The following is a 24083-nucleotide window of genomic DNA, read 5'->3' as shown; positions in this document are numbered from 1 at the left end:
TTATTTCATAGTTCTCTGAAAGGCAGATTCCACATTCAACAAGTTCTTTAGAGCCCCTGTGATATCCTTATTCCTAAGACTATAGATTAAAGGGTTTAGAACAGGAGTGAGTATGGTGTAAAAGATAGATACAGCCATGTCCTTCTCAGAGGTGTGGTAGGAGCTGGGGAACATATAGCTGTAGGTTGAAGTTCCATAGAAGAGGATGACCACAGTCATGTGGGAAGAACAAGTCATAAAAGCTTTTTTCCTGCCCTCTGCTGAATTCATCCTGTGGATGGTGAGGAGGATGAATGAATAAGAACTTGAAATGATGGTCACAGGGATGAGGAGCATGAGAACACAGCACAGGTACATGAGTGTCTCATACAGGGAAGTGTCTGAGCAGGAAAGCTTCATTACAGCAGGGACCTCACAGAAGAAATGATGGATCTCCCGGGATCTGCAGAAGGGGAAGGTCATGGTGATGGGTGTGAGCATAAAGCCATCCACTGATCCCAGAAACCAGCAGCCAGACACCAGGAGGAGCCACACCTTATGGCTCATGAGGGTAGAATAGTGGAGTGGATGACAGATGGCCACATAGCGATCATAGGCCATGGCAGCCAGAAGGAAATATTCTGAACCTCCTACTGTTAGATAGAGAAACATCTGCATTCCACATTCAGGGGCTGAGATCTTATTCTTACCCATGACCTGGTCCATGAGCATCTTGGGAACAATTACAGAAATGTATATCATGTCCATGAGAGACAACTGGCTGATGAAAAAGTACATGGGAGTGTGGAGGTGGGCATCAGAATATATCAGAAGGATCAGCATGATATTCCCAGACAGGGCCATCAGGAAAATCACAAAAATGACTACACAAAGAAGAATTGGGTACTTGGATTGACTGAAGAGTCCCATGAGGATGAAATCCAACTGTTCAGTGTAGTTGGCCACCCAGATGGAGTTGTCCATGAGATTTCACCTAGACCACCAAGGAGAGCTTTGTGATTAACAGATTATTCATGGGATATGACCACCTGAAATGAATATTTAGTGAGATTGTGGGGTGTGCGTGAGTTTGTGTGTGTGCATGCTCAGAAACTCAGTTGTTCTAATTATGAAGAAATGTCGCAGGGCTGTAGATTTCGGGATTAATAATTGCTTGCAACTTAGTTGAAATCTGAGATTCCACAACTTTTGCTTAAGGAGTTGGTTACTCATAGTAAAACTACAGTGTTTTGTTACAGAAGTCAGAATTGAATCAGTCTGTTTTAAGGAACCAACAAATCTTATACGGTCTTTGAATGTATTCCACATGAGAAATAATTAGAAAATAGCTGAGTAATACTCCATTGTGTATATGTACCATAGCTTTCTTATCCATTCATCTGCTGATGGACATCTAGGTTGCTTCCATGTCCTGGCTATTATAAACAGTGCAGCGATGAAGGTAACAATAACCCTGCATATGAGACAGCAAAAGAGACACTGATGTATAGAACAGTCTTATGGACTCTGTGGGAGAGGGAGAGGGTGGGAAGATTTGGGAGAATGGCATTGAAACATGTATAATATCATGTATGAAACGAGTTGCCAGTCCAGGTTCGATGCACGATACTGGATGCTTGGGGCTAGTGCACTGGAATGACCCAGAGGGATGGGATGGGGAGGGAGGAGGGTGGAGGGTTCAGGATGGGGAACACATGTATACCTGTGGCGGATTCATTTTGATATTTGGTAAAACTAATACAATTTTGTGAAGTTTAAAAATAAAATAAAAAAAAAAAAGAAAATAGCTGAAACATAATTTGGGGAAAATCTATACTAAATGTTTGAACTCCCTTTGCCTATAGGTTCTGGCCTTGCTGTGAGGCTCTGTGTTTATGTAGAGGGAGCCATGTATCCACAGGAGAAGACTGGGGTCCTCAGAAATGGCCAAATATTTAGTTATAGTGAGGGCACTGAGTGAGGAGCCCAGATTCTGAGTCAGGACTGTGGCTGCTGGTTCACATTATCCTCTACCCACCATTCCTCTGTCCACAGTACATAAAAATAATACAATTTGGTCTCTAATATGGTTAGGATTAAATGAGGTAAATGAAGTAAACTAATTAAATTGCTTAGAATATTACCACAGATGAATAAGCACGTATAGTGTTAAAGTATTAATATATAGAGTTATGACAGCAAATTCTGTGTAAAAGATGGCTATTATTTACCAGTATTTTTCTATTATTTGAGATGCATTATTTCAGTTTGCTAGTTTTAGCATCTATTTACACATGTAAGAATTTGATTATTTCTGTAGTTCTGAAATAATATAATACATAGATTTGTGTGATGTACATATATACACATGAATGTACCTGTATGTATAATCTCAGATGTTTTGTAAATGCATACAAACACTGTAAAATATATATTTATATAAATATGTAAATGTAAATACATATACAATATATATTTCTTATTTTAATTTTGCTATGCAAAGCTTTATGGAAAAATCCCATCTCAGTTCTATCTAGTACATGCTTCTCCAACACAATGTCCTTAAAGTTGATGCCATTTGTTCTAAGTCTTAGTGAGAACTAGCATTTAGATGATAACTGTCATTTACAAGACAAAGCTTTAGTTGTTTCATGAATATCATCTATCTGCTTTATTGTCAATGGTGATCAATTTTTCATGGAGACAGAGATGCAGAAAGAAAATGTAAAAAACAGGAGTCGTTGACTCCAATTCAAGGTTCCCTCTTCTATCTTTCTGTTCACAGCCTAAAACTATCTCAGAGAATGAAGACAAATCAAAGAAAAATTAAACTTGGTTACACTTAAGGAGGTCACAGTCTATTCAGGGAAACATATCATATAAAATGTGATTTTAAGTAGAATTTTAAAAGAGATACAAAGTAAATAAGAAAGAGTGATAAAAGAATATTATGTCTGGCCTTGCTGAAGAGAATCACAAAGCCCAGACATATATCTACATCTGCTCTTATGGAGATTAAAACTTTGAAACTTTTCAATTTCTTACATGTTAAATGTTAGAATATATGTTATTACAAATCAGAAGGAAACGTTGGCTACTCTTTCTGGGAAGACTTTACATTTCAGGAAGAATTGCCAAGTTTCATATATATTTTATATTCTTCTGTTTTCAATTTATCTTTTAAAATTTTTAATTGGAGGGTAATTGCTCCATAATGCTGTTCTTTCTTCTGCCACACAACAATGTAAGTCACTCACAAGTGTACACCCTGTAACTCTGGAACCTCCTTCCCATCCCCCCATCTCAACGCTCTAGGTTGTTTTAATAACAGATTATACTCTTGTAATAATCCCAGAGACTAATGACAACATTTGACCTAGAAACAATCCCAAATTCTGGGATGCTAAAGAAGTAGACAGCACTGAACATGAATTTGATCCCTTAATATGAATAATAAATTTGGGAAAAATTCCATTAAAATATAATATTTCTGTCAAATTCTACTTACACTGGCAGATGAAAGCTAAGATCTATGTAAAGTGTAAAAACAGTCCAATAAGCTAAAGAAACACCTGTGACTGAGTTGTTACTTGTGGTCAAAGTGAAGTAAGGACCAATGTAGTGACTGGCACATGTGAAGAGCTCAAATCTGTTTGCTGAATAAATGATGGGTGAGCAGAAGGGTGAGTAGGAGGCACTGGTCAAATCTCTGTTGCACTTTGATAAACGGGAGCCACTGTGATCAAGTCACACTGAAGAGCCCATGTAGGACTCCGGACAAACAAGGCAATACAGTCTGTACAACACCAAGCAACTGGCCTCACTGATTGCCCTTACTGTTTTGTATCCAATTGCTTGAGTTTAATGTAAATTGGAAAAGTGTATATTTGACTTGGAAAATTATTAAGAGTAGGAGTAGAATAATATCAAATCTTATATGAAACGGACAGCATCTTAGCCATTGTTCTATTGTTTTACAATACTTTTCTCCTCAAGAGCCCGTGAGGTACTTATTAATTCACCTTAATTTCTCCTTTTATAGCTTAAATGATTCAGGTTCCTACAGCATTGACCTATCATCATACCATCCCCCTGAAGGAACTTGTGTCTCAGCTCTTGTATTAGGACACAGCTTGTAATGCTGCCTACATTCTCTGGGGCATAGTCTTGTCTTTACAGTCTACAATTCGGTTACTAGCCATGCATTGTCATTTCACCCAGGAAACATAAATAAGGTTGAAACATTCATTTTAATGTTATAACTTCCAGTATTAATCTTCATTCAATATAAAACTACTCCTTTTTCTTTTGTAAAATTTCTGTCTCAAGGAAACAAGCTCATTATACAATAATAAAGGAGGAATATATATTCTTTTATCCCTAAATAGTTGGAAATCAAAACCCATTTTTAATATGTTGCAGTAAATAATGTTACATAAAAGACTGTGGAAAAAGAAACACTATCATTCCATAAAGACAAATAATAAGGGAAAAATAAGGAAACATAGTCTAGAATTAACAGAATGTGCAAGAAGCAGAATAAATCAAAACCAGTGATTACCCTTTTGATTCCGTAGTCCTGTTTTGCTATCTGACTGACCTCAACACCAGATGATGCCTGAAGTTTTATCAAGATGGACTAATGGAAAGTGTCCACAGTTAACAGTATAAAAAGAAACAGGAGTGTGATATCATCCCTGTTATATTATGCTCACTGGGAGAATGGATGATGCTTTCTATTGATAAATTTCCTCTGGGATCTTCAAGTAGAATACAATTAAGACAGCTAAAAAAATTTACTAGATATCTCTGTTGTATTTTTCTGGTTTCCTTCTCATGTGTTTTAAAATTTTTTTCATTTGTTTTTAAACTAGAAATCTCAAAAATATTAACAATAATCTCAAATTTTACCATAATTGATAAAATCTTATTTATGACAAAAATGATATTTTATATATGGCCTTAGTCTTTCTACAATTTTTTTCCTTATGTATATTTATATATCTTTATTATTTGTTCAAGAATATTTTGTGAGGTTTTGATGCTTTTCTTATCTTTCAAAGATACAGATTCTGAAATTCTTAGACTAATTTATGGATCAAAGACTGCACCACTAATCAGCACTGTGGTTAAGACTAAAATTGCGATGATCTCCTTTACATTTTCATCTGGATCATTCTTCAATAGGTAACTAATTGTATTCTTTTTTTTTTGTTTACTCAGTTGTAATCTCTATTGCTTTAATGTTGAATTGCATTTTAGATATTTGGTATTAATTTAATGTATACAAGTTAATCATAAAAATATTAAAAACACAACTTGTTAAAATAAAAATTTAAAAATCAATCATAGTGCACGCTTCCAGATAAAAGTTATTTCTTAACAGTTATATCTTCCTTTCAGACTACAGATATTGAAGAAATGTATACCACGTACTAGGCTTCCCAGGTGGCTCTAGTGGTAAAGAGCCAGCCTGCTGATGAAGGAAACGTAAGAGATGTGGCTTCGATCCCTGGGTCTGGAAGATCCCCTGGAGGAAGGCATGGGAACCTACTCCAGTATTCTTGCTTGAAGAATCCCATAGACAGAGGAGCCTGGTGGGCTACAGTCCATAGGGTAGCAAAGAGTCAGACATGACTGAAGTGACTGAGTGCACACACACCTACTGTGTACCAGACAGTTAGGATAAACCAAGAAATAAGATGAGAGTGACTCTATCCTCACTAAACTTGCAACCAAATTCTTCTGAACATTTTTTCTGTATGTGTTCTCAGATTATAATTATTATTTTCCTGTGGTATCTTTTCTGCATGGTATACTTTATCCAGACTGTGACTTTTGTTGTAAGGCCTATACCTTGGGGGCTGGGGTCTCCTGTGCCCTCCAAAATTTGAGCTGCAGATGGTTTGTCCTAACCCTTTTATCACCTGGATTTTCTTAAGACTCTGAGAGTGCAAGCCCTGGGAGGTACTGAGCAGTGGGAAGAAGGAAGAAGTTGCATCTTTTTCTTGCTTTTGGAGATGATTTCTGGCACCTTCAGCAGCTACTTTCAAGTAATGACCATTGGGGAGCTATGGGATACAGAGCCCCAAGGGTAGTTTCAGTGGTGTTGGCAGGATGCAAATGTCTGGGTTTCACCAGAAGAGCATACTACTGGTAACAACAGATTGCAGCATCTTTATCAGATCAGCTTGGGGGCACTTGGGATCCACATGTGTTGAGGACTCCTGAGCGTGAAGACTCTTTTCTGCTTCCCCAGCCTTCATGACAACCCTTTGTCAACATTCTGTCAATTTCCCTGTATCAGATCCCTTTGGTTAGAAATTTGTAAAATATTTGTATGTTACTGGACATAACAATGGGTTTAATGTCTTATCAAATTAATTATACTTCAATTACAACCCCCAATTTGAATAATTAGGTTGAATTCACATTATAAATTATACATTGTGTGAAATAAAAGTGCTTTCATAGAAAGCACTACCTGAATGTAATTTTTTCCAAGTTAAACTACAACAGCATTTAAAATGTTTTAAGTTTCTTCATGCACAACACTAAATTTCTTTCCAAAAACATACTCAAATTGTACTGTTTTAAATGCATGCAAACTCATACTGTTAGCCATATGACAGGTCATAATTAGAGAGACAAGGAGCAAGCCCTTAATCTGAAAGGACCAAGCTCCTTTCAGAACAAGGAGAACAACTTTATTCAGAAAACCAGCAGACCAAGAGCCTGGTAGACTAATGTCCCAAAGAGTCATCTTACTAGAGTTAAAATTCAGAATGCTTTCAAATTTAAAAAGAAGGCAGTATGGCTAGTTGTTGCAAAATACTTCATCCCAAATTTCTTTGTTCTTGCAGCTGCTCAAGTAGGTCTGGTTCTATAGACTCCAAGAAGTCCATCATTATTTTTTGTTCTTGCAACTTTTCATCTCTGTATGAATGGAAAAGTGTTTTACATTAAAGGTTAATACCAGGAGGCAGAGCACTGAGATATTCCCTTACAAAGGCACAGAGCCACCATGATTAAGCACAAGCGATAGAACACAGAGATAAAGAATTACATCTAATGTGGAGTCAGGTTTGCTCTTCTTTGTAACAATTTCCAACTGTAATTGTCCATTCCAAAGAATAGCAAGGAGAGATAAGAAAGCCTTCCTCAGTGATAAGTTCAAAGAAATAGAGGAAAACAGTAGAATGGGGAAAACTAGAGATCTCTTTAAGAAAACTAGAGATACCAAGGGAACATTTCATGCAAAGATGGGTTCAATAACAGATAGAAATGGTATGGACCTAACAGAAGCAGAAGATATTAAGAAGAGGTGGCAAGAATACACAGAAGAACTATACAAAAAAGATGTTCACGACCCAGATAATCACGATGGTGTGATCACTGACCTAGAGCCAGACATCAGGAATGTGATGTCAAGTGGGCCTTAGGAAGCATCACTATGAACAAAGCCAGTGGAGGTGATGGAATTCCAGTTGAGCTATTTCAAATCCTAAAAAATGATGCTGTGAAAGTGCTGTACTCAATATACCAGCAAATTTGAAAAACTCAGCAGTGGCCACAGGACTGGAAAAGGTCAGTTTTCATTCCAATCCCAAAGAAAGGCAATGCCAAAGAATGCTCAAACTACCACACAATTGCATTCATCTCACATGCTAGTAAAGTAATTCTTAAAATTCTCCAAGCCAGGCTTCAGCAATATGTGAACCGTGAACTTCCTGATGTTCAAGCTGGTTTTAGCAAAGGCAGAGGAACCAGAGATCAAATTGCCAACATCTGCTGGATCATGGAAAAAGCAAGAGAGTTCCAGAAAAACATCTATTTCTGCTTTATTGACTATGCCAAAGCCTTTGACTGTGTGGATCACAATACACTGTGGAAAATTCTGAAAGAGATGGGAATACCAGACCACCTGATCTGCCTCTTGAGAAATTTGTATGCAAGTCAGGAAGCAACAATTAGAACTGGACATGGAACAACAGACTGGTTCCAAATAGGAAAAGGAGTATGTCAATGCTGTATATTGTCACCCTGTTTATTTAACTTATATGCAGAGTACATCATGAGAAATGCTGGACTGGAAGAAACACAAACTGGAATCAAGATTGCCGGGAGAAATATCAATAACCTCAGATATGCAGATGACACCACCCTTATGGCAGAAAGTGAAGAGCAACTAAAAAGCCTCTTGATGAAGGTAAAAGTGGAGAGTGAAAAAGTTGGCTTAAAGCTCAACATTCAGAAAACGAAGATCATGGCATCCGGTCCCATCAGTTCATGGGAAATAGACGGGGAAACAGCGGAAACAGTGTCAGACTTTATTTTTATGGGCTCCAAAATGACTACAGATAGTGATTGCAGCCATGAAATTAAAAGACGCTTACTCCTTGGAAGGAAAGTTATGACCAACCTAGATAGCATATTCAAAAGCAGAGACATTACTTTGCCAACAAAGGTTCATCTAGTCAAGGCTATGGTTTTTCCAGTGGTCATGTATGGATGTGAGAGTTGGACTGTGAAGAAGGCTGAGTGCCGAAGAATTGATGCTTTTGAACTGTGGTGTTGGAGAAGGCTCTTGAGAGTCCCTTGGACTGCAAGGAGATCCAACCAGTCCATTCTGAAGGAGATCAGCCCTGGGATTTCTTTGGAAGGAATGATGCTAAATCTGAGACTCCAGTACTTTGGCCACCTCATGCGAAGAGTTGACTCATTGGAAAAGACTGTGATGCTGGGAGGGATTGGGGACAGGAGGAGAAGGGGATGACAGAGGATGAGATGGCTGGATGGCATCACCGACTCGATGGACGTGAGTTTGAGTGAACTCCGGGAGTTGGTGATGGACAGGGAGGCCTGGCGTGCTGCGATTCATGGGGTCGCAAAGAGTCGGACAGGACTGAGCGACTGATCTGATCTGATGGAATAATGGAGTAAGGGAAATTGCTTTGCCCCAGGAGTGGATCTGGTCCAAACTGGATGTCCTATGGTATCTTAGATGATGATTCCAGCCCAGGTCTCTGCGTCTCTCAGTTAGAGGATCACATAGTTTAAAGGTAGTGGGTCATCCATAAAAACCCAGCCTGATGGCTATTTGTATTTAGGCCCCCTATGGAATAATGGAGTAAGGGAAATTGTTTTGCCCCAGGAGTGGATCCTAGTTCAGATTGGATGCCCTATTGGATCTTACACAATGATATCAGAGCAGGTCTCTGTGTCTCCCAATTAGAAAATCACAGAATTTTCTAACTGATGCCTGTAAGGAAGGGCATCTTTCTGACCATTTCTTGAGTCCCAGTGTTGGGAATTGAGGAAGGTGGTATAGAAATGAGAGGCAGTGGAAGAGGGTTATCCTAATTTCCTTTTCTTATTTTCCTTAATATACCAGCTTAGATGCTTGCACATATGGTATTTCATCATTCTTCCCCACTTCTTTACAGAATAGCTCTAATAGCAGGATTGTATAAAGCCATTCAAAAGACAATGCTCTTCACCATTTTATCGTAAAATCATAAATAGCAATGGGTCTTCTCTGTCCATTACGGAACTTTTTCCTTCCACTTAAGAATATCCTACTTTAAAATAAGAACAGACAGGTTTGTGTGTGTGTGTGTGTGTGTGTGTATTCCTTTCCTTCATTTGACATCTGAAAAAGTTTTAAACATCACAACACTGATTTGACTGTAAATGGAGAAATAGTACTGAAACAAAATGAAACCAAATACCCAAGCAACAAATAAAAAATCTTAAATAAACCTTCAAGCACAAGAACTGTGAACTCAACCCCATGTAATATGACTCCTTAGAAAGTGCTGGGTCCACACCCGTGGTACAGGTGACCACAGACAGTGTCTTTGTTAATTAACAAAGTAAGAGTGACAGTCGGTAATTTTTGTTTTAAATACAGTGTAACGTACACAAGGTCCCAAGATAATTCTGCATAAATCCCTTGTGGAGATCCTAACAGGTACTCTGGCCAAATATTGTTGCAATAAATTATAATGAGGCCACTTCTAAAAAATGTGCTCCAGAGGGCTTTATTTAGGAATAGATGAAAACTTCCCCATCTTTTAAAGACAGAGATACACAACAAAACAAAACAAAAATAACACATACAAATGAAACAAATGAATCAGTTCAGAAATCAGGTGAAAGTCCAGCAAATATTTCCTTTCTCCAGCAGGATATGCCACTCAAATACAAAACAAATTGAATTCTGGAGGAAAAAAAAAGCCCCAAATGAAGGGGAAAAAAGAGTTTCTGGCTATATGTACTGAGGGACTTACTGTTCTGTATCAAATCATTCAGCCTCCATGTGTTGATTTCTTACCCATCTGCCAAGTACTGGGGCAGCCAGTGCTATTACAGGGAATTTTGAAGAGGAGAGCCTCAGAAATTGTCTCTAGTAGCTGCTAGGACCTTCATCTCCAAATTTCCCAACCAGGGCCTCCTAGCCATGAGCATTATGACTCCTGACAGTTCCACCAAAATTTGTTATGGAGATCAAGCTCTTAAAGCTCAGTACACCACAGGCCAATAAATTGAGAGACACGGCATTGGGACAAAAAAATAGAGACTTTATTCAGTAAGGCAACAGATCTAGAAGGTAGTAAACTAATATTAAAAAAAAAATCCTACCTCAGTTAGAATTAAAACTTCTTTTATACTAAAAGTGTGAGGGGTGTAGCTGGTTGTTACAAATTCTTGGTGTAGGAATACTTTGTCTTCGGTTCAAGTAGGTCTGTTCATAGTATTCCTATAAACCTCTAATAAGACAATTGCTATTTTCTTTTCTTCAACATTTTATCTCTATATGAAACGTATTATAACTTTTTGAAGTTATAAAAGTATTGTAAGTTCTTTTTCAATGATCTATCATTATATTCCTTTAAGATATCTTATTTTGTTGATATTGTTTATAATAATTTTTAACATCTGGTGAAACAATTTTCCTTGTTTTTATTATATTTACAGTGAATGTGTCAAAATATTTCCTACTTTTTAACTTAAATTGATCTTTCAATTCATTTGGTAACATTCAGGAGATCTAATTAGAATTTTTATTAACATATAATTAAAATATCTGGGAAGGATTGTTTAAATGCTAAGAACTTGTATTGATATTCATGGTAGGTATGTCAGGTTACTCAAATGTTAGAAATAAATGCTTATTTTTTTCCTTGATATTTTTCAACAGGACTTCTTTTGATTATTCTAAGATAGTGGATCTCATGACTTCGCTTTTATTTGGATTTATTCTTTTTGGAAAGGGAGTATCTATTCCACAGCTGTCCTATCACTGTATTTTTAGAAGAGATAACATGTCTGGTTTCACAAGTTCACAGATGAAAAGAAATTCTGCCCCAGGATGATTCTTACCTGGAGACTCATTTATACCTAATTTACAAGTGTATAAAATTTTTTATTTGGAGTTGATCCAAGATTGGGGATCAATACTTTTGAGGATGTTGGGATAAGGTAACTATATTGCATAGTTAAGAAGGACATGGATTTGGGGAGCAGAGGTTAGAGTTTAATGGGCTGATTTCTTCTTTCAAAATTCATATATTAAAATCTTAACTTCCAATGCACCATAATGTGATCTTATTTGGAAACATATTGGTAGCAGATATGATTAGTTAAGGTAAGATCCCATTAGAGACTTAACAACAACAACACTACCCAGTTTGTGGTCCTTTGTTATGCCTAACTAATATAATATTTTTCTCCTTGAGGAAAACCAATTAATATCAGTTCAGTTAGGTTCAGTTCAGTAGCTCAGTCATGTCCAACTCATTGCAACCCCATGGACTGAAGCACGCCAGCCTTCCCTGTCCATTACCAACTCCCAGAGCCTACTCAAACTCATGCCCATCAAGTCGGTGATGCCATCCAAAAATCTCATCCTCTGTTGTCCCCCTATCCTCCTGCCTTCAATCTTCCCTAGCATCAGGGTCATTTCCAGTTAGTCAATTCCTCGCATCAGGTGGCCAAAGTATTGCAGCTTCAGCTTCAACATCAGTCCTCCCAATGAATATTCAGAACTGGCTTCCTTTAGGATTGACTGGTTTGATCTCCTTGTTATCCAAGGGACTCTCAAGAGTCTTTTCCAACACCATAGTTCAAAAGCATCAATCCTTCAGTGCTCAGCTTTCTTTATAGTCCAACTCTCACATCTATACATGACTACTGGAAAAACCATAGCTTTGACTAGATGGACCTTTGTTGGTAAAGTAATGTCTCTGCTTTTTAATATGCTGTCCAGGTTGGTCATTGCTTTTCTTCCAAGGAGCAAGCATCTTTTAATTTCATGGCTGCAGTTACCATCTGTAGTGATCTTGGAGTCCCCCAAATTAAAGTCTCTCTCTGTTTCCATTGTTTCCCCATCTATTTGCCATGAAGAAATGGGACAGGATCCCATGATCTTAGTTTTCTGATGCTTTAAGTCAACTTTTTCACTCTCCTCTTTCACTTTCATCAAGAAGTTCTTGAGTTTTTCTACACTTTCTGCCATAAGGGTGGTGTCATCTGCATATCTGAGGTTGTTGTTAGTTCTCCTGGCAATCTTGATTCCAGCTTGTGCTTCATCCAGCCCAGTGTTTCTCATGATGTACTCTGCATAGAAGTTAAATAAGCAGGGTGACAATATACAGCCTTGACGTACTCCTTTCCCTATTTGGAACCAGTCTGTTGTTCCATGTCCAGTTCCAATTGTTGCTTCCTGACCTGCATACAGATTTCTCAAGCGGCAGGTTAGATGGTCTGGTATTCCCATCTCTTGAAGAATTTTCCACAGTTTATTGTGATCCACACAGTCAAAGGTTTTGGCTTAGTCAATAAAGCAGAAGTAGATGTTTTTCTGGAACTCTCTTTCTTTTTTGATGATCCATCGGATGTTGGCAATTTGATCTCTGGTTCCTCTGCCTTTTCTAAATCCAGCTTGAACATCTGCAAGTTCGCTGTTCACATGCTGTTGAAATGTGGCTTGGAGAATTTTGAGCATTACTTTACTAGCATGTGAGATGAGTGTAATTGTGTGGTAGTTTGAACGTTCTTTGGCATTGTCTTTCTTTGTGATTGGAATGAAAACTGACCTTTTCCAGTCCTGTGGCCACTGCTGAGTTTTCCAAATTACTGGCATATTGCGTGCAGCCCTTTAACAGCATCATCTCCTGGTCAAACAGGAGATGGCAAGAGTGATCATCGACAGTTTAGGAATCAGTGAGCTGAAATGGGCTGGAAAGGGTGAATTTAACTTAGATGACCATTGTATGTACTACTGTGGGTAAAAATCCTTTAAAAGAAATGGAGTAGTCATCATAGTTAACAAAAAATTCAAAATGCAGTACTTGGATGCAATGTCAAAAATGACAGAATGATCTCTATTCGTATCCAAGGCAAACCTTTCAATATCACAGTAATCCAAGTCTATGCCCCAACCAGTAATGCTGAAGAAGCTGAAGTTGAACAGTTCTATGAAGACCTACAAGGCCTCCTAAAACTAACACCCAAAAAAGATGTCCTTTTCATTATAGGGGACTGGAATGCAAAAGTAGGAAGTCAAGAGATTCCTGGAGTAACAGGCAAATTTGGCCTTGGAGTACAAAATGAAGCAGGTCAAAGGCTAGCAGAGTTTTGTCAAGAGAATGCACTGGTCATAGCAAACACGTTCTTCCAACAACACAAGAGAAGACTCTACACATGGACATCACCAGATGGTCAACACCAAAATCAGATTTATTATATTCTTTGCAGTCAAAGATGGAGAAACTCCATAGAGTCAGCAAAAACAAGTCTGGGAGCTGACTATGGCTCAGATCATGAACTCCTTATTGCCAAATTCAGACTTAAATTGAAGAGAGTGAGGAAAACCACTAGACCATTCAGGTATGACCTAAATCAAATCCCTTATGATTATACAATGAAAGTGAGAAATAGATTCAAGGGATTAAATGTGGTAGACAGAGTGCCTGAAGAACTATGGATGGAGGTCTGTGATATTGTACAAGAGGCAGTGATCAAGACCAACCTCAAGAAAGAGAAATACAACAAGACAAAGTGGTTTTCTGAGGAGGCCTTACAAATAGCTGAGAAAAGAAGAGAAGCTAAAGGCAAAGGAGAAAAGGAAAATATACCCATTTGAATGCAGAGTTCCAAAGAACAGCAAGGAGAGATAAGAAAGCCTTCCTCAGTCATCAATGTGAAGAAATACAGGAGAATAATAGAATGGGAAAGACTAGAATTCTTTTCAAGAAAATTAGAGATACCAAGGAACATTTCATGCAAAGATGGGCACAATAAAGAACAGAAATATTATGGACCTAACAGAAGCAGTAGATATTAATAATAAGTGACAAGAATACTCAGAAGAACTATTCAAAAAAGATATTTGTAGCCCAGATAACCACAATGGTGTGATCATTCACCTAGAGCCAGACATCCTGGAATGTGAAGTCAAGTGGGCTTTAGGAAGCATCACTTTGAACAAAGCTAGTGGAGGTGATAGAATTCCAGTTGAACTGTTTCAAATTAACATCAGGAAGATATCAGTTCTATGTAAGTGAATACCAGCTTAATGTTATTAAGTGGAATGAAAACTTTGTCATCAGCTTGAACTTCCATGACAAAATATTACAGATTAGATATCTTAAACAAAAGAACTTTATTTCCCTATAATTCTGCAGATTAGAATTCCAATATTAAGATTTTGCTTAATTCAGTTCTGGGGTGGATTTCTTCCTGGCTTGCAGATAGCCATCTTCTGACTTTCCACAGTGTGCAGAAGGAAAGAGAGTGTGCTCTGGTATTTCTTCTTATAAGAAGACTAATCTTGTTGGATCAGAGCGGCACACTTTGGGTCTCATTTAATCTTATTTGCTTCCTTTGGGGTAGCCAGCTCCAGACACATTCAGATTACAGATTAGGGTTTAAACATGTGAATTGGGGGATGGAACTATAGACCTTCAGTGTATAACAAACACTCATCAGAAATACATTTTTTTTTCTTCTTTAAGGAACAGTTGTTCATTAAGTTTGTATGGGAAGTAAATGTTGAAAAATTTACTTTCAACCCAGGAAAATGTTGAAAAATAAGAGCAATGTTGGAGACTAGACTATTTTGATACTTAAAGTCTTATAATAAAAGAATGTAACATAATAGAAAGTCTATAAACTGACACACTTACAATTACTATGGGAAAATGATGACCTCTCAAGTCATTGTAAAAAAAAAATATTGCTAGTTTTTATTTAATTCAAAATTTAAATGTAATTAAATACTGAATAAGTATTTCAATTAAAAGAAAGCTAAAGTCACAGTAAATAAATGTAATATGTTATTCCACTTCCAACTGAACCTTGGAAGGAAATGATGCTAAAGCTGAAACTCCAGTACTTTGGCCACCTCATGAGAAGAGTTGACTCATTGGAAAAGACTCCGATGCTGGGAGGGATTGGGGGCAGGAGGAGAAGGGGACGACAGAGGATGAGATGGCTGGATGGCATCACTGACTCGGTGGACATGAGTCTGAGTGAACTCCGGGAGTTGGTGATGGACAGGGAGTGCTGCGTGCTGCGTGCTGCGATTCATGGGGTCGCAAAGAGTCGGACACGACTGAGCGACTGATCTGATCTGATAAAGATATCGCAACCTAAAATTCTTAAGAAATGAAGACACATTTCAATAATAAAGGATATATTCAGAGAAAGTGAACTTAAGGTAATTTGATACCAGTAGAACCTCAGATGAAAAATATATGCAATGAAAGATGAAGATAAACATTGTCATTTGTTACACATAGTAGTTGTTGGGAGAGTAAATCCTAATAGTTCTCATCATAAGAAAAATAAATTCTTTTAGTTCTCTGATTTTCCATTTAACTTTTCATTTAAACAAGTAAAAGAATATTTTTTTTTGATGAGAACTATTAGGATTTACTCTCCCAGCAACTGTTGTGTATAACAAACAACAATGTTCATTTTACTTATCATGCTATATTTTACATCCCTAGTACTTATATATCTTGTAACTGGAACTTTATACCACTTGACTGCCTTCATTCAGTTCTCCATCCGGGCACCCCTCAGCCTCTGTTAACCAAAAATCTGACCTCTTTTGTTAGGTGTTTGTGTGTTTCTTTGGTTGTGAAGTATAATTAATCAAGCACATCATGTTAGCTCCCATTAAAGAATATTTCAGTTCAGTATTTCCATATATTTCAAAATTCTCACCATGTATGCTAGTTGCAATATTTCACCATAAAAGTTATTACATACGTTATTGACTATGTTACCTTCACTGTATATTTCACATTCATGACTCATTTATTTTGCAACTGAAAGTTTTTACCTCTTAATCTCCCTCAACTATTTTTTTTTCTCTTCCTCTTTCCCTCCCCTCTGACAACCACATATTTGTTCTCTGTTTCTATGACTGTATTTCTGCTTTGTTATGTTTCCTCATTTGTTTTTCAGCTTCCACATACAGATGTAATCGTATAGCATTTGTTTTTCTCTCTCTGGGTTGCTTCACTTAGCATAATAAACTCTAGGCCATTCTATTAGTCACAAATGGCAATATTTCTGCTATTTGTATGGTTGAGTAATATTTTGAATATACATAAACCATATCTTCCTTATTCATTCATCTATTGGTAGGCATTTTACTTCCATAATTTGGCAACTGCAAATAGTGCTCCTATGAACTTTAGGGTGTATATATATATATATATATATACATATATATTCCAGAGAAGGCAATGGCACCCCACTCCAGTACTCTTGCCTGGAAAATCCCATGGATGGAGGAGCCTGGTAGGCTGCAGTCCATAGGATCACTAAGGGTCGGACATGACTGAGCGACTTCACTTTCACTTTTCACTTTCATGTATTGGAGAAGGAAATGGCAACCCACTCCAGTGTTCTTGCCTGGAGAATCCCAAGGACGGGGGAGCCTGGTGGGCTGCCGTCTATGGGGTCGCACAGAGTCGGACACGACTGACGTGACTTAGCAGCAGCAGCAGCATATATATTTTCTATTTCGGGCTTTCCAGGTGGCGCAGTGGTAAAGGATCCTCCTGCTAATGCAGTAGAAACATGAGTCACAGTTTCAGTCCCTGGGTTGGGAATATCCCCTGGAGGAGGAAATGGCAACTCACTCCAGGGCCTCCCAGGTGGCGCTAGTGGTAAAGAACCTGTTTGCCAACACAGGTAGACAGACGTAAGAGACGTGGATTTGATCCCTGGATTGGGAAGATCCCCTGGAGAAGGGCATGGCAACCCACTCCAGTATTCTTGCCTGGGGAATCCCATGGACAGAGGAGCCTGGCAGGCTACAGTCCATAGGGTCGGACATAACTGAAGTGACTTAGCATTAGCACTAGCACCAGTATCATTGCCTGGGAAATCCCATAGCCAGAGGAATCTGGTGGGCTAAAGTCCATAGGGTCTCAAAGAGTTAGATACGACTGAGCACACATGCATATGATTTATTTATTTGAAGTATAGTTCATGATGTAAAACATTATGTAAATCTCAAAGGTATGTTCTGTTGTTGTTCAGTCTCTAAATCTTGTCTGACTCTTTGTGACCCCATGGACTACATAGTCCATCGAATTCTCCAGGCCCAGAATACTGGAGTGGGTAGCCTTTCCTGTCTTCAGGGCATCTTCCCAACTGAGGTATTGAACCCAGGTCTCCCGCATTGCGGGTAGATTCTTTACCAGCTGAGTCACAATGGAAGCCCATTATGAACAACTATATGGCAATAAAATGAATAACCTGGAAGAAATGGACAGATTCTTAGAAAAGTTCAATCTTCCAAGACTGAACCAGGAAGAAAGAGAAATTATGAACAACCCAGTTACAAGCACTGAAATCGAAGCTGTGATCAAAAATCTCCCAAAAAACAAAACTCCAGGGCCAGATGGATTCACAGGAGAATTCTATCAAACATTGAGAAGAGTTAATGTCTATCCTTCTAAAACTCTCAAAAAATTGCAGAGGAAGGAACACTTCCAAACTCATTCTATGAGGCCACCATCACCCTGACACCAAAACCAGAAAAAGACAACACACAAAAAGAAAACTACAGGCTAATATCACTGATGAACATAGATGCAAAAATCCTCAACAAAATTTTAGCAAATGGAATTCAGCAACACATCAAAAAGCTCATACACCATGATCAAGTTGGGTTTATTCCAAGAATGCAAGGATTCTTCAAAATACACAGATCAATCAATGTGATACACCATATTAACAAACTGAAGACAAAACTCATGATAATCTCAATAGATGCAGAAAAAGCCTTTGACAAAATTAAGCACCCATTTATGATGAAAACTCTTCCAAAACTGGATACAGAAGGGACCTACCTCAGCATAGTAAAGGTCATATAGATAAGGTTACAGCAAACATTATTCTCAAACTAGGACTGCTTTCAGTGGACACAAGAGTGTCCACTTTCACCACTATTTTTCAACATAGTTCTGGAAGTCTTATAACAATCAGAGAAGAAAAAGAAATAAAAGGAATCCAGATCAGAAAAGAAGAAGTAAAGCTCTGTTTGCAGATGACATGATACTGTATATAAAAAACTCTAAAGACAGTATAAGAAAATTACTATAGTTAATCAGTGCATTAGCAAAGCTGCAGGATACAAAATCAATACACAGAAATCACTTGCATTTCTATATACTAACAATGAAAAGTCAGAAATAGAAATTAAGAAATCAATCCCATTCACCACTGCAGCAAAAAGAATTAAATATCTAGGAATAAACTTACCTACGGAGATAAAAGAACTACATAGAAAATTATGACAACTAATGAAAGAAATCAAAGATGACATAAACAGATGGAGAGATATTCCATATTCCTGGGTAGGAGGAATCAATACTGTGAAAGCGACTATACTACCAAGTGCAATCTACAGATTCTATGCGATCCCCATCAAATTACCAATGGCATGTTTCACAGAATTAGAACAAAAAATTTCACAAACTACATTCATCAAGTCAGTGTGATACTGGCACAAAAACAGAAACATAGACCAATGGAACAAGACAGAAAGCCCAGAAATAAACCCATGCATGTATGGGTACCTTATTTTTGACAAAGGAGGCAAGCTATACAATGGGGCAAAGACAGTCTCTTCAGTAAATGGTGTTGGGATAACTGGGCAGCTACACGTGAAAGAATGAAATTAGGACACTTCCTAACGCCATGCTGCTACTGCTGCTGCTAAGTCGCTTCAGTAGTGTCGGACTCTGTGTGACCCCATAGATGGCAGCTCACCAGGCTCCCCTGTCCCTGGGATGCTCCAGGCAAGAACACTGGAGTGGGTTGCCATTACCTTCTCCGATGCATGAAAGTGAAAAGTGAAAGTGAAGTCGCTCAGTCGTGTCTGACTCTTAGTGACCCCATGGACTGTAGCCCACCAGGCTCCTCTTCCCATGGGATTTTCCAGGCAAGAGTGCTAGAATGGGGTGCCAGTGCCTTCTCCATCCTAACGCCATACACAAAGATAAACTCCAAATGGATTAAATACCTAAATGTAAGACCAGAAACTATAAAACTCTTAGAGGAAAACAGGCAGAACACTCAATGACATAAATCAAAGCAAGATCCTCTATGACCACCTCCTAGAGTAACAGAAATAAAAACAAAAGTAAACACATGGGACTTGATTAAACTTAAAAGCTTTTGCACAGCAAAGGAAACTATAAGCAAGATGAAAGACAACCCTCAGAATGGGAGAAAATAATAGCAAATGAAACAACTGACAAAGGATTAATTTCCATAATATATAAGCAGCTCATACAACTCAATGCCAGAAAAACAAACAACCCAATCAAAAAGTGGGAAAAAGGCCTAAACAGACATTACTCCAAAGAAGACGTACAGAAGGCTAACAAACACATGAAAAGCTGCTCAACATTGCTCATTATTAGAGAAATGCAAATCAAAACTACAATGAGATATCACCTCACACCAGTCAGAATGGCCATCATCAAAAAGCTGACAAGCAATAAATGGTGAAAAGGGTGTGGACAAAAGGGAATGCTCTTGCACTGTTGGTGGGAATGTAAATTGATACAGCCACTATGGAAGATAGTATAGATATTCCTTAAAAAACTAGGAATAAAACCACCATATGAGCCAGCAATCCCACTCCTTGGCATATACCCTGAGAAAACCAAAATTGAAAGATACACTTGTATCCCATTGCTCATTGAAACACTATTTACAATAGCTAGAGTATGGAATTGACTCAGATGCATTCTTCTTAATTTATATAGTCTTCTGTGTTTCTAGTTTGTTCCTTCATTTGTGTAGCATTTCTCTGCCTTTTCATTACTTTTTCTTTTTTTAACTTATTGTGTTTGAGGTCTCCTTTCCCCAGGCTTCAAGGTTGAATTCTTTCTTCCTTTTGGTTTCTGCACTCCTAAGGTTGGTCCAGTGGTTTGTGTAAGCTTCATATAGGGTGAGATTTGTGCTGAGTTTTTTGTTGTTTGTTTTTCCTCTGGTGGGCAAGGTTGAGTGAGGTGGTAATCTTGTCTGCTGATAATTTTGTTGTTTGTTGTTTAGATGAGGCATCCTGCACAGAGTGCTACTGGTGGTTGGATGATGCTGGGTCTTGTATTCAAGTGGTTTCTTTTGTGTGAGTTCTCAATACTTGATACTTGCTATGGAGAAGCTGTATACAGTCAGCAAAAACAAGACTGGGAGCTGACTGTGGCTCAGATCATGAACTTCTTATTGCCAAATTCAGACTGAAATTGAATTAAGTAGGGAAAACCACTATTAAAAATAGGAATCAGACATCTTTGATACTAATTTGGTTTGCACTTTTAAACACATTTCCACAAAAAGTCAAACACAGCATTTAGAGCACACACATTTTGTTTCACCTTTTCTCTTCTTCAACATATTCTGCTCCACCAGAGAGTCTGAGCCACACAAGCTAAAAGAAGCTGATTTTACCATTCCAAGGCCAGGGAAATCAGGCTTAATTTCAGGAGATAGAGTGAAACAGTTATATCATCAGTTTCTTTGTGTTAGGGAATTCAGACAAATTTCTGTTATTTACTACTTTGCATTATTAAATAAGCACAAAAACTAACAAGACTTGCAAAGTCAAAATGACTTTTCGATTTTCTTATTTATTCTTATTACCCATATCTGTTATCCCAGTACCCTGAACACTACTCTTTTGAAAAGACTTTCTCAGAACTATCATTTTTTGTTGTTGTTTTTCCATTTGTTTTTGACAGTTATATTGTAACTTTCCACTCATGGTACACATGGGAATTGAACATGTTTGCCATTTATGCGTGACAGCTATCAAAAAGCAAATCTAGTTTTTCCATAAAGGTAAAGAATCAGACTCAACTGAGCGACTTTGACTCACTCACTCATTGTGTGTATGTGCTCAGCCACTAAATCGTGGACAACTCATTGTGACCCCATAGACTATAGTCTGCCAGTGTCCTCTGTTCATGGGATTTCCCAGGTAGCAGTACTAGAGTGGATCCAGGGGATCTTCCCGACCTGGGTTTCAAACCCATGTCTCCTGCATTGGCAGGTGAGTTCTTTACCACACAGCCACAGGAAAGCCCTGGTGGTACTGTAGATTCTTTTTTAAGTTCAGATGGGTATTTTCCAGTTTTAAATCACATTTTCTTATTCGATATTTGTTTAGAAGTTCTCTCACTTTCTGTTTGTAAAAACAATTCTGAAATTCAGAAAGGCAGTGTCAGACAGAACATACACATCAGAATCAGACCTTGACCCAGAACTGTTTTAAAATGTTTCTGAGATTGCAAATACCTCAATGAAAGCATATTGGAACTATCAAAGTGGGCTTATCAGTTTTCATAGTTGAAAAATAAATGTATTTGTCTAAAATACAGGCTATGACCTGGTCAATTTCAAGGACAGTGTTTAAGATCCTCCATTGTCCCTTATGGTCTCCCCACCACTCCTGTATAAAGGTTGCACACTGTTTTTCCCAGAACACTTTCACTTTATGGTTCCAGGTTAGAGTTTCACAAGAACAAGAATCTCATTCAAATTAGGAAAATAAAACTTAGGTGGGGAGCATTATTTCTTGGGGTCTGACATATGGCTCATGAGAGAGTGGAACTTTCCCTGATGTGGTAGTTTCAAAGACATTTCTATGATTTAGTCTCACCCTGTGTATCCAATGTAGGCAGCTTCAGATAATTCCATGGTTCCTACTTCTTCACTCTAGCAAGTGTGTTAAACTCAAGGAGTGACTTAGTATTTTTCCAAAACTCCATGTGAAGGATGACAGATCTCCTTCCCTCACCCTCCTCGATGTTTATTTAAGTCCTATTTGTATATAAAAGTTTTCAGTCTTGTAGCACTGCTAGTAGCTTTGTTCTCCTCACAAATTCAAACTGATATAGTTTATATACATCTCATAAACTATAACCTTTAAAGACACCTTTTCCCAATGTTATTTTTCATGATATAATTTTATTTTTGAAAGAATGCAATTGATTAGAAAAAATTAGAAGTCTAAAGATAAGAAAATTATTTTGCTGTAGTCTTTGAATGCAATATATTACATATCAGTTAAGGTGGCAGTTGGATATACTGAAAACAAACTGTTAATAAGGTCATTCAGAAAATTTTCAAATTGTTGGTTATCAGTTCAGTTCAGTTCAGTTGCTCAGTTGTGTCCGACTCTTTGCAACCCCATGAATCGCAACACGCCAGGCCTCCCTGTCCATCACCAGCTCCTGGAGTTCACTCAGACTCACATCCATCGAGTCAGTGATGCCATCCCGTCATCTCATCTTCTATCGTCCCCTTCTCCTCCTGCCCTCAATCCCTCCCAGCATCAGAGTCTTTTCCAACGAGTCAACTCTTGGCATGAGGTGGCCAAAGTACTGGAGTTTCAGCTTTAGCATCATTCCTTCCAAAGAAATCCCAGGGCTGATCTCCTTCAGAATGGACTGGTTGGATCTCCTTGCAGTCCAAGGGACTCTCAAGAGTCTTCTCCAACAACACAGTTCAAAAGCATCAATACTTCGGCGCTCAGCCTTCTTCACAGTCCAACTCTCACATCCATACATGACCACAGGACAAACCATAGCCTTGACTAGACAGACCTTTGTTGGCAAAGTGATGTCTCTGCTTTTGAATATGCTATCTATGTTGGTCATAACTTTCCTTTCAAGGAGTAAGCGTCTTTTAATTGTTGGTTATAAGATATGATATTTCCATACCTTTCTGTTGAGAATGTGCAGTTTCTCTTATTAATAGGTATGTTTGTGTCTATCCCTTGACCTTCTCTAGTTTATAATCACTCTAATTCTGGAGAAAATATTGTAAAATTAATATTTATTCATTAATATACTTAGTATAAATTTAATTTTATATTGAATTATATATAATTCATTGTATATTATCTAATATAAATACATAATATAATACTTATATGCATGTATATATGTGTACATGTCTATGCCTAAGAATCAGAAGACGATTGCTTCTTGGGAGGAAAGCTATGACAAACCTAGACAGTGTGTTGAAAAGCAGAGACGTTACTCTGCCAACAAAGGTCCATATAGTCAAGACTATTGTTTTCCCAGTGGCCATGTACAGTTGTGAGAGCTGGACCATAAAGAAGGCAGACACCAAAGAATTGACACCTTGAAGCTGTGTTGCTGGAGAAGACTCCTGGAAGTCCCTTGAACAGCAAGGAGATCAAACTAGTCAATCTTAAGGGAAATCAACCCTGAATACTTGTTGGACAGACTGATGTTGAAGTTGAAGCTCCAGTATTTTGGTTATCTGATGTGAAAGGCCAACTCTTTGGAAAAGTCCCTGATGCTGGGAAAGATTGCAGGCAGAAGGAGAAGAGGGCATTAGAAGATGGGATGGCTGGATGGCATCACTGATGCAATGTACATGAACTTGGGCAACCTTTGGGAGATGTTGAGGGACAGGGAGGCTTGGCGTGCTGCAGTCCATGGGGTCTCAGAGTCGGACACTACTGAGTGACTGAACAACAACAGCATATTATACATACATATTATATTATTTAATAAAATTTATTGTATGTT

General features: G+C 38.0%; 1 protein-coding gene across 1 annotated transcript; it reads right to left on the bottom strand.

Annotated features, from left to right (window-relative positions):
• Positions 1–963, bottom strand: LOC147369241 (olfactory receptor 2T29-like). Its single transcript, XM_086413509.1, has one exon. It carries the CDS (start codon positions 961–963, stop codon positions 1–3), a length of 963 nt encoding a protein of 320 aa, XP_086269635.1.
• Positions 964–24083: the final 23120 nt, after the last annotated feature.

This window comes from Bos grunniens, chromosome 7, assembly GCF_055505025.1.
Source record: "Bos grunniens cultivar Pamir isolate PY7600 chromosome 7, Bosgru_T2T1.0, whole genome shotgun sequence".
Lineage (NCBI taxonomy): Eukaryota > Metazoa > Chordata > Mammalia > Artiodactyla > Bovidae > Bos > Bos grunniens.
This window is presented reverse-complemented; position numbering and strand designations above follow the sequence as displayed.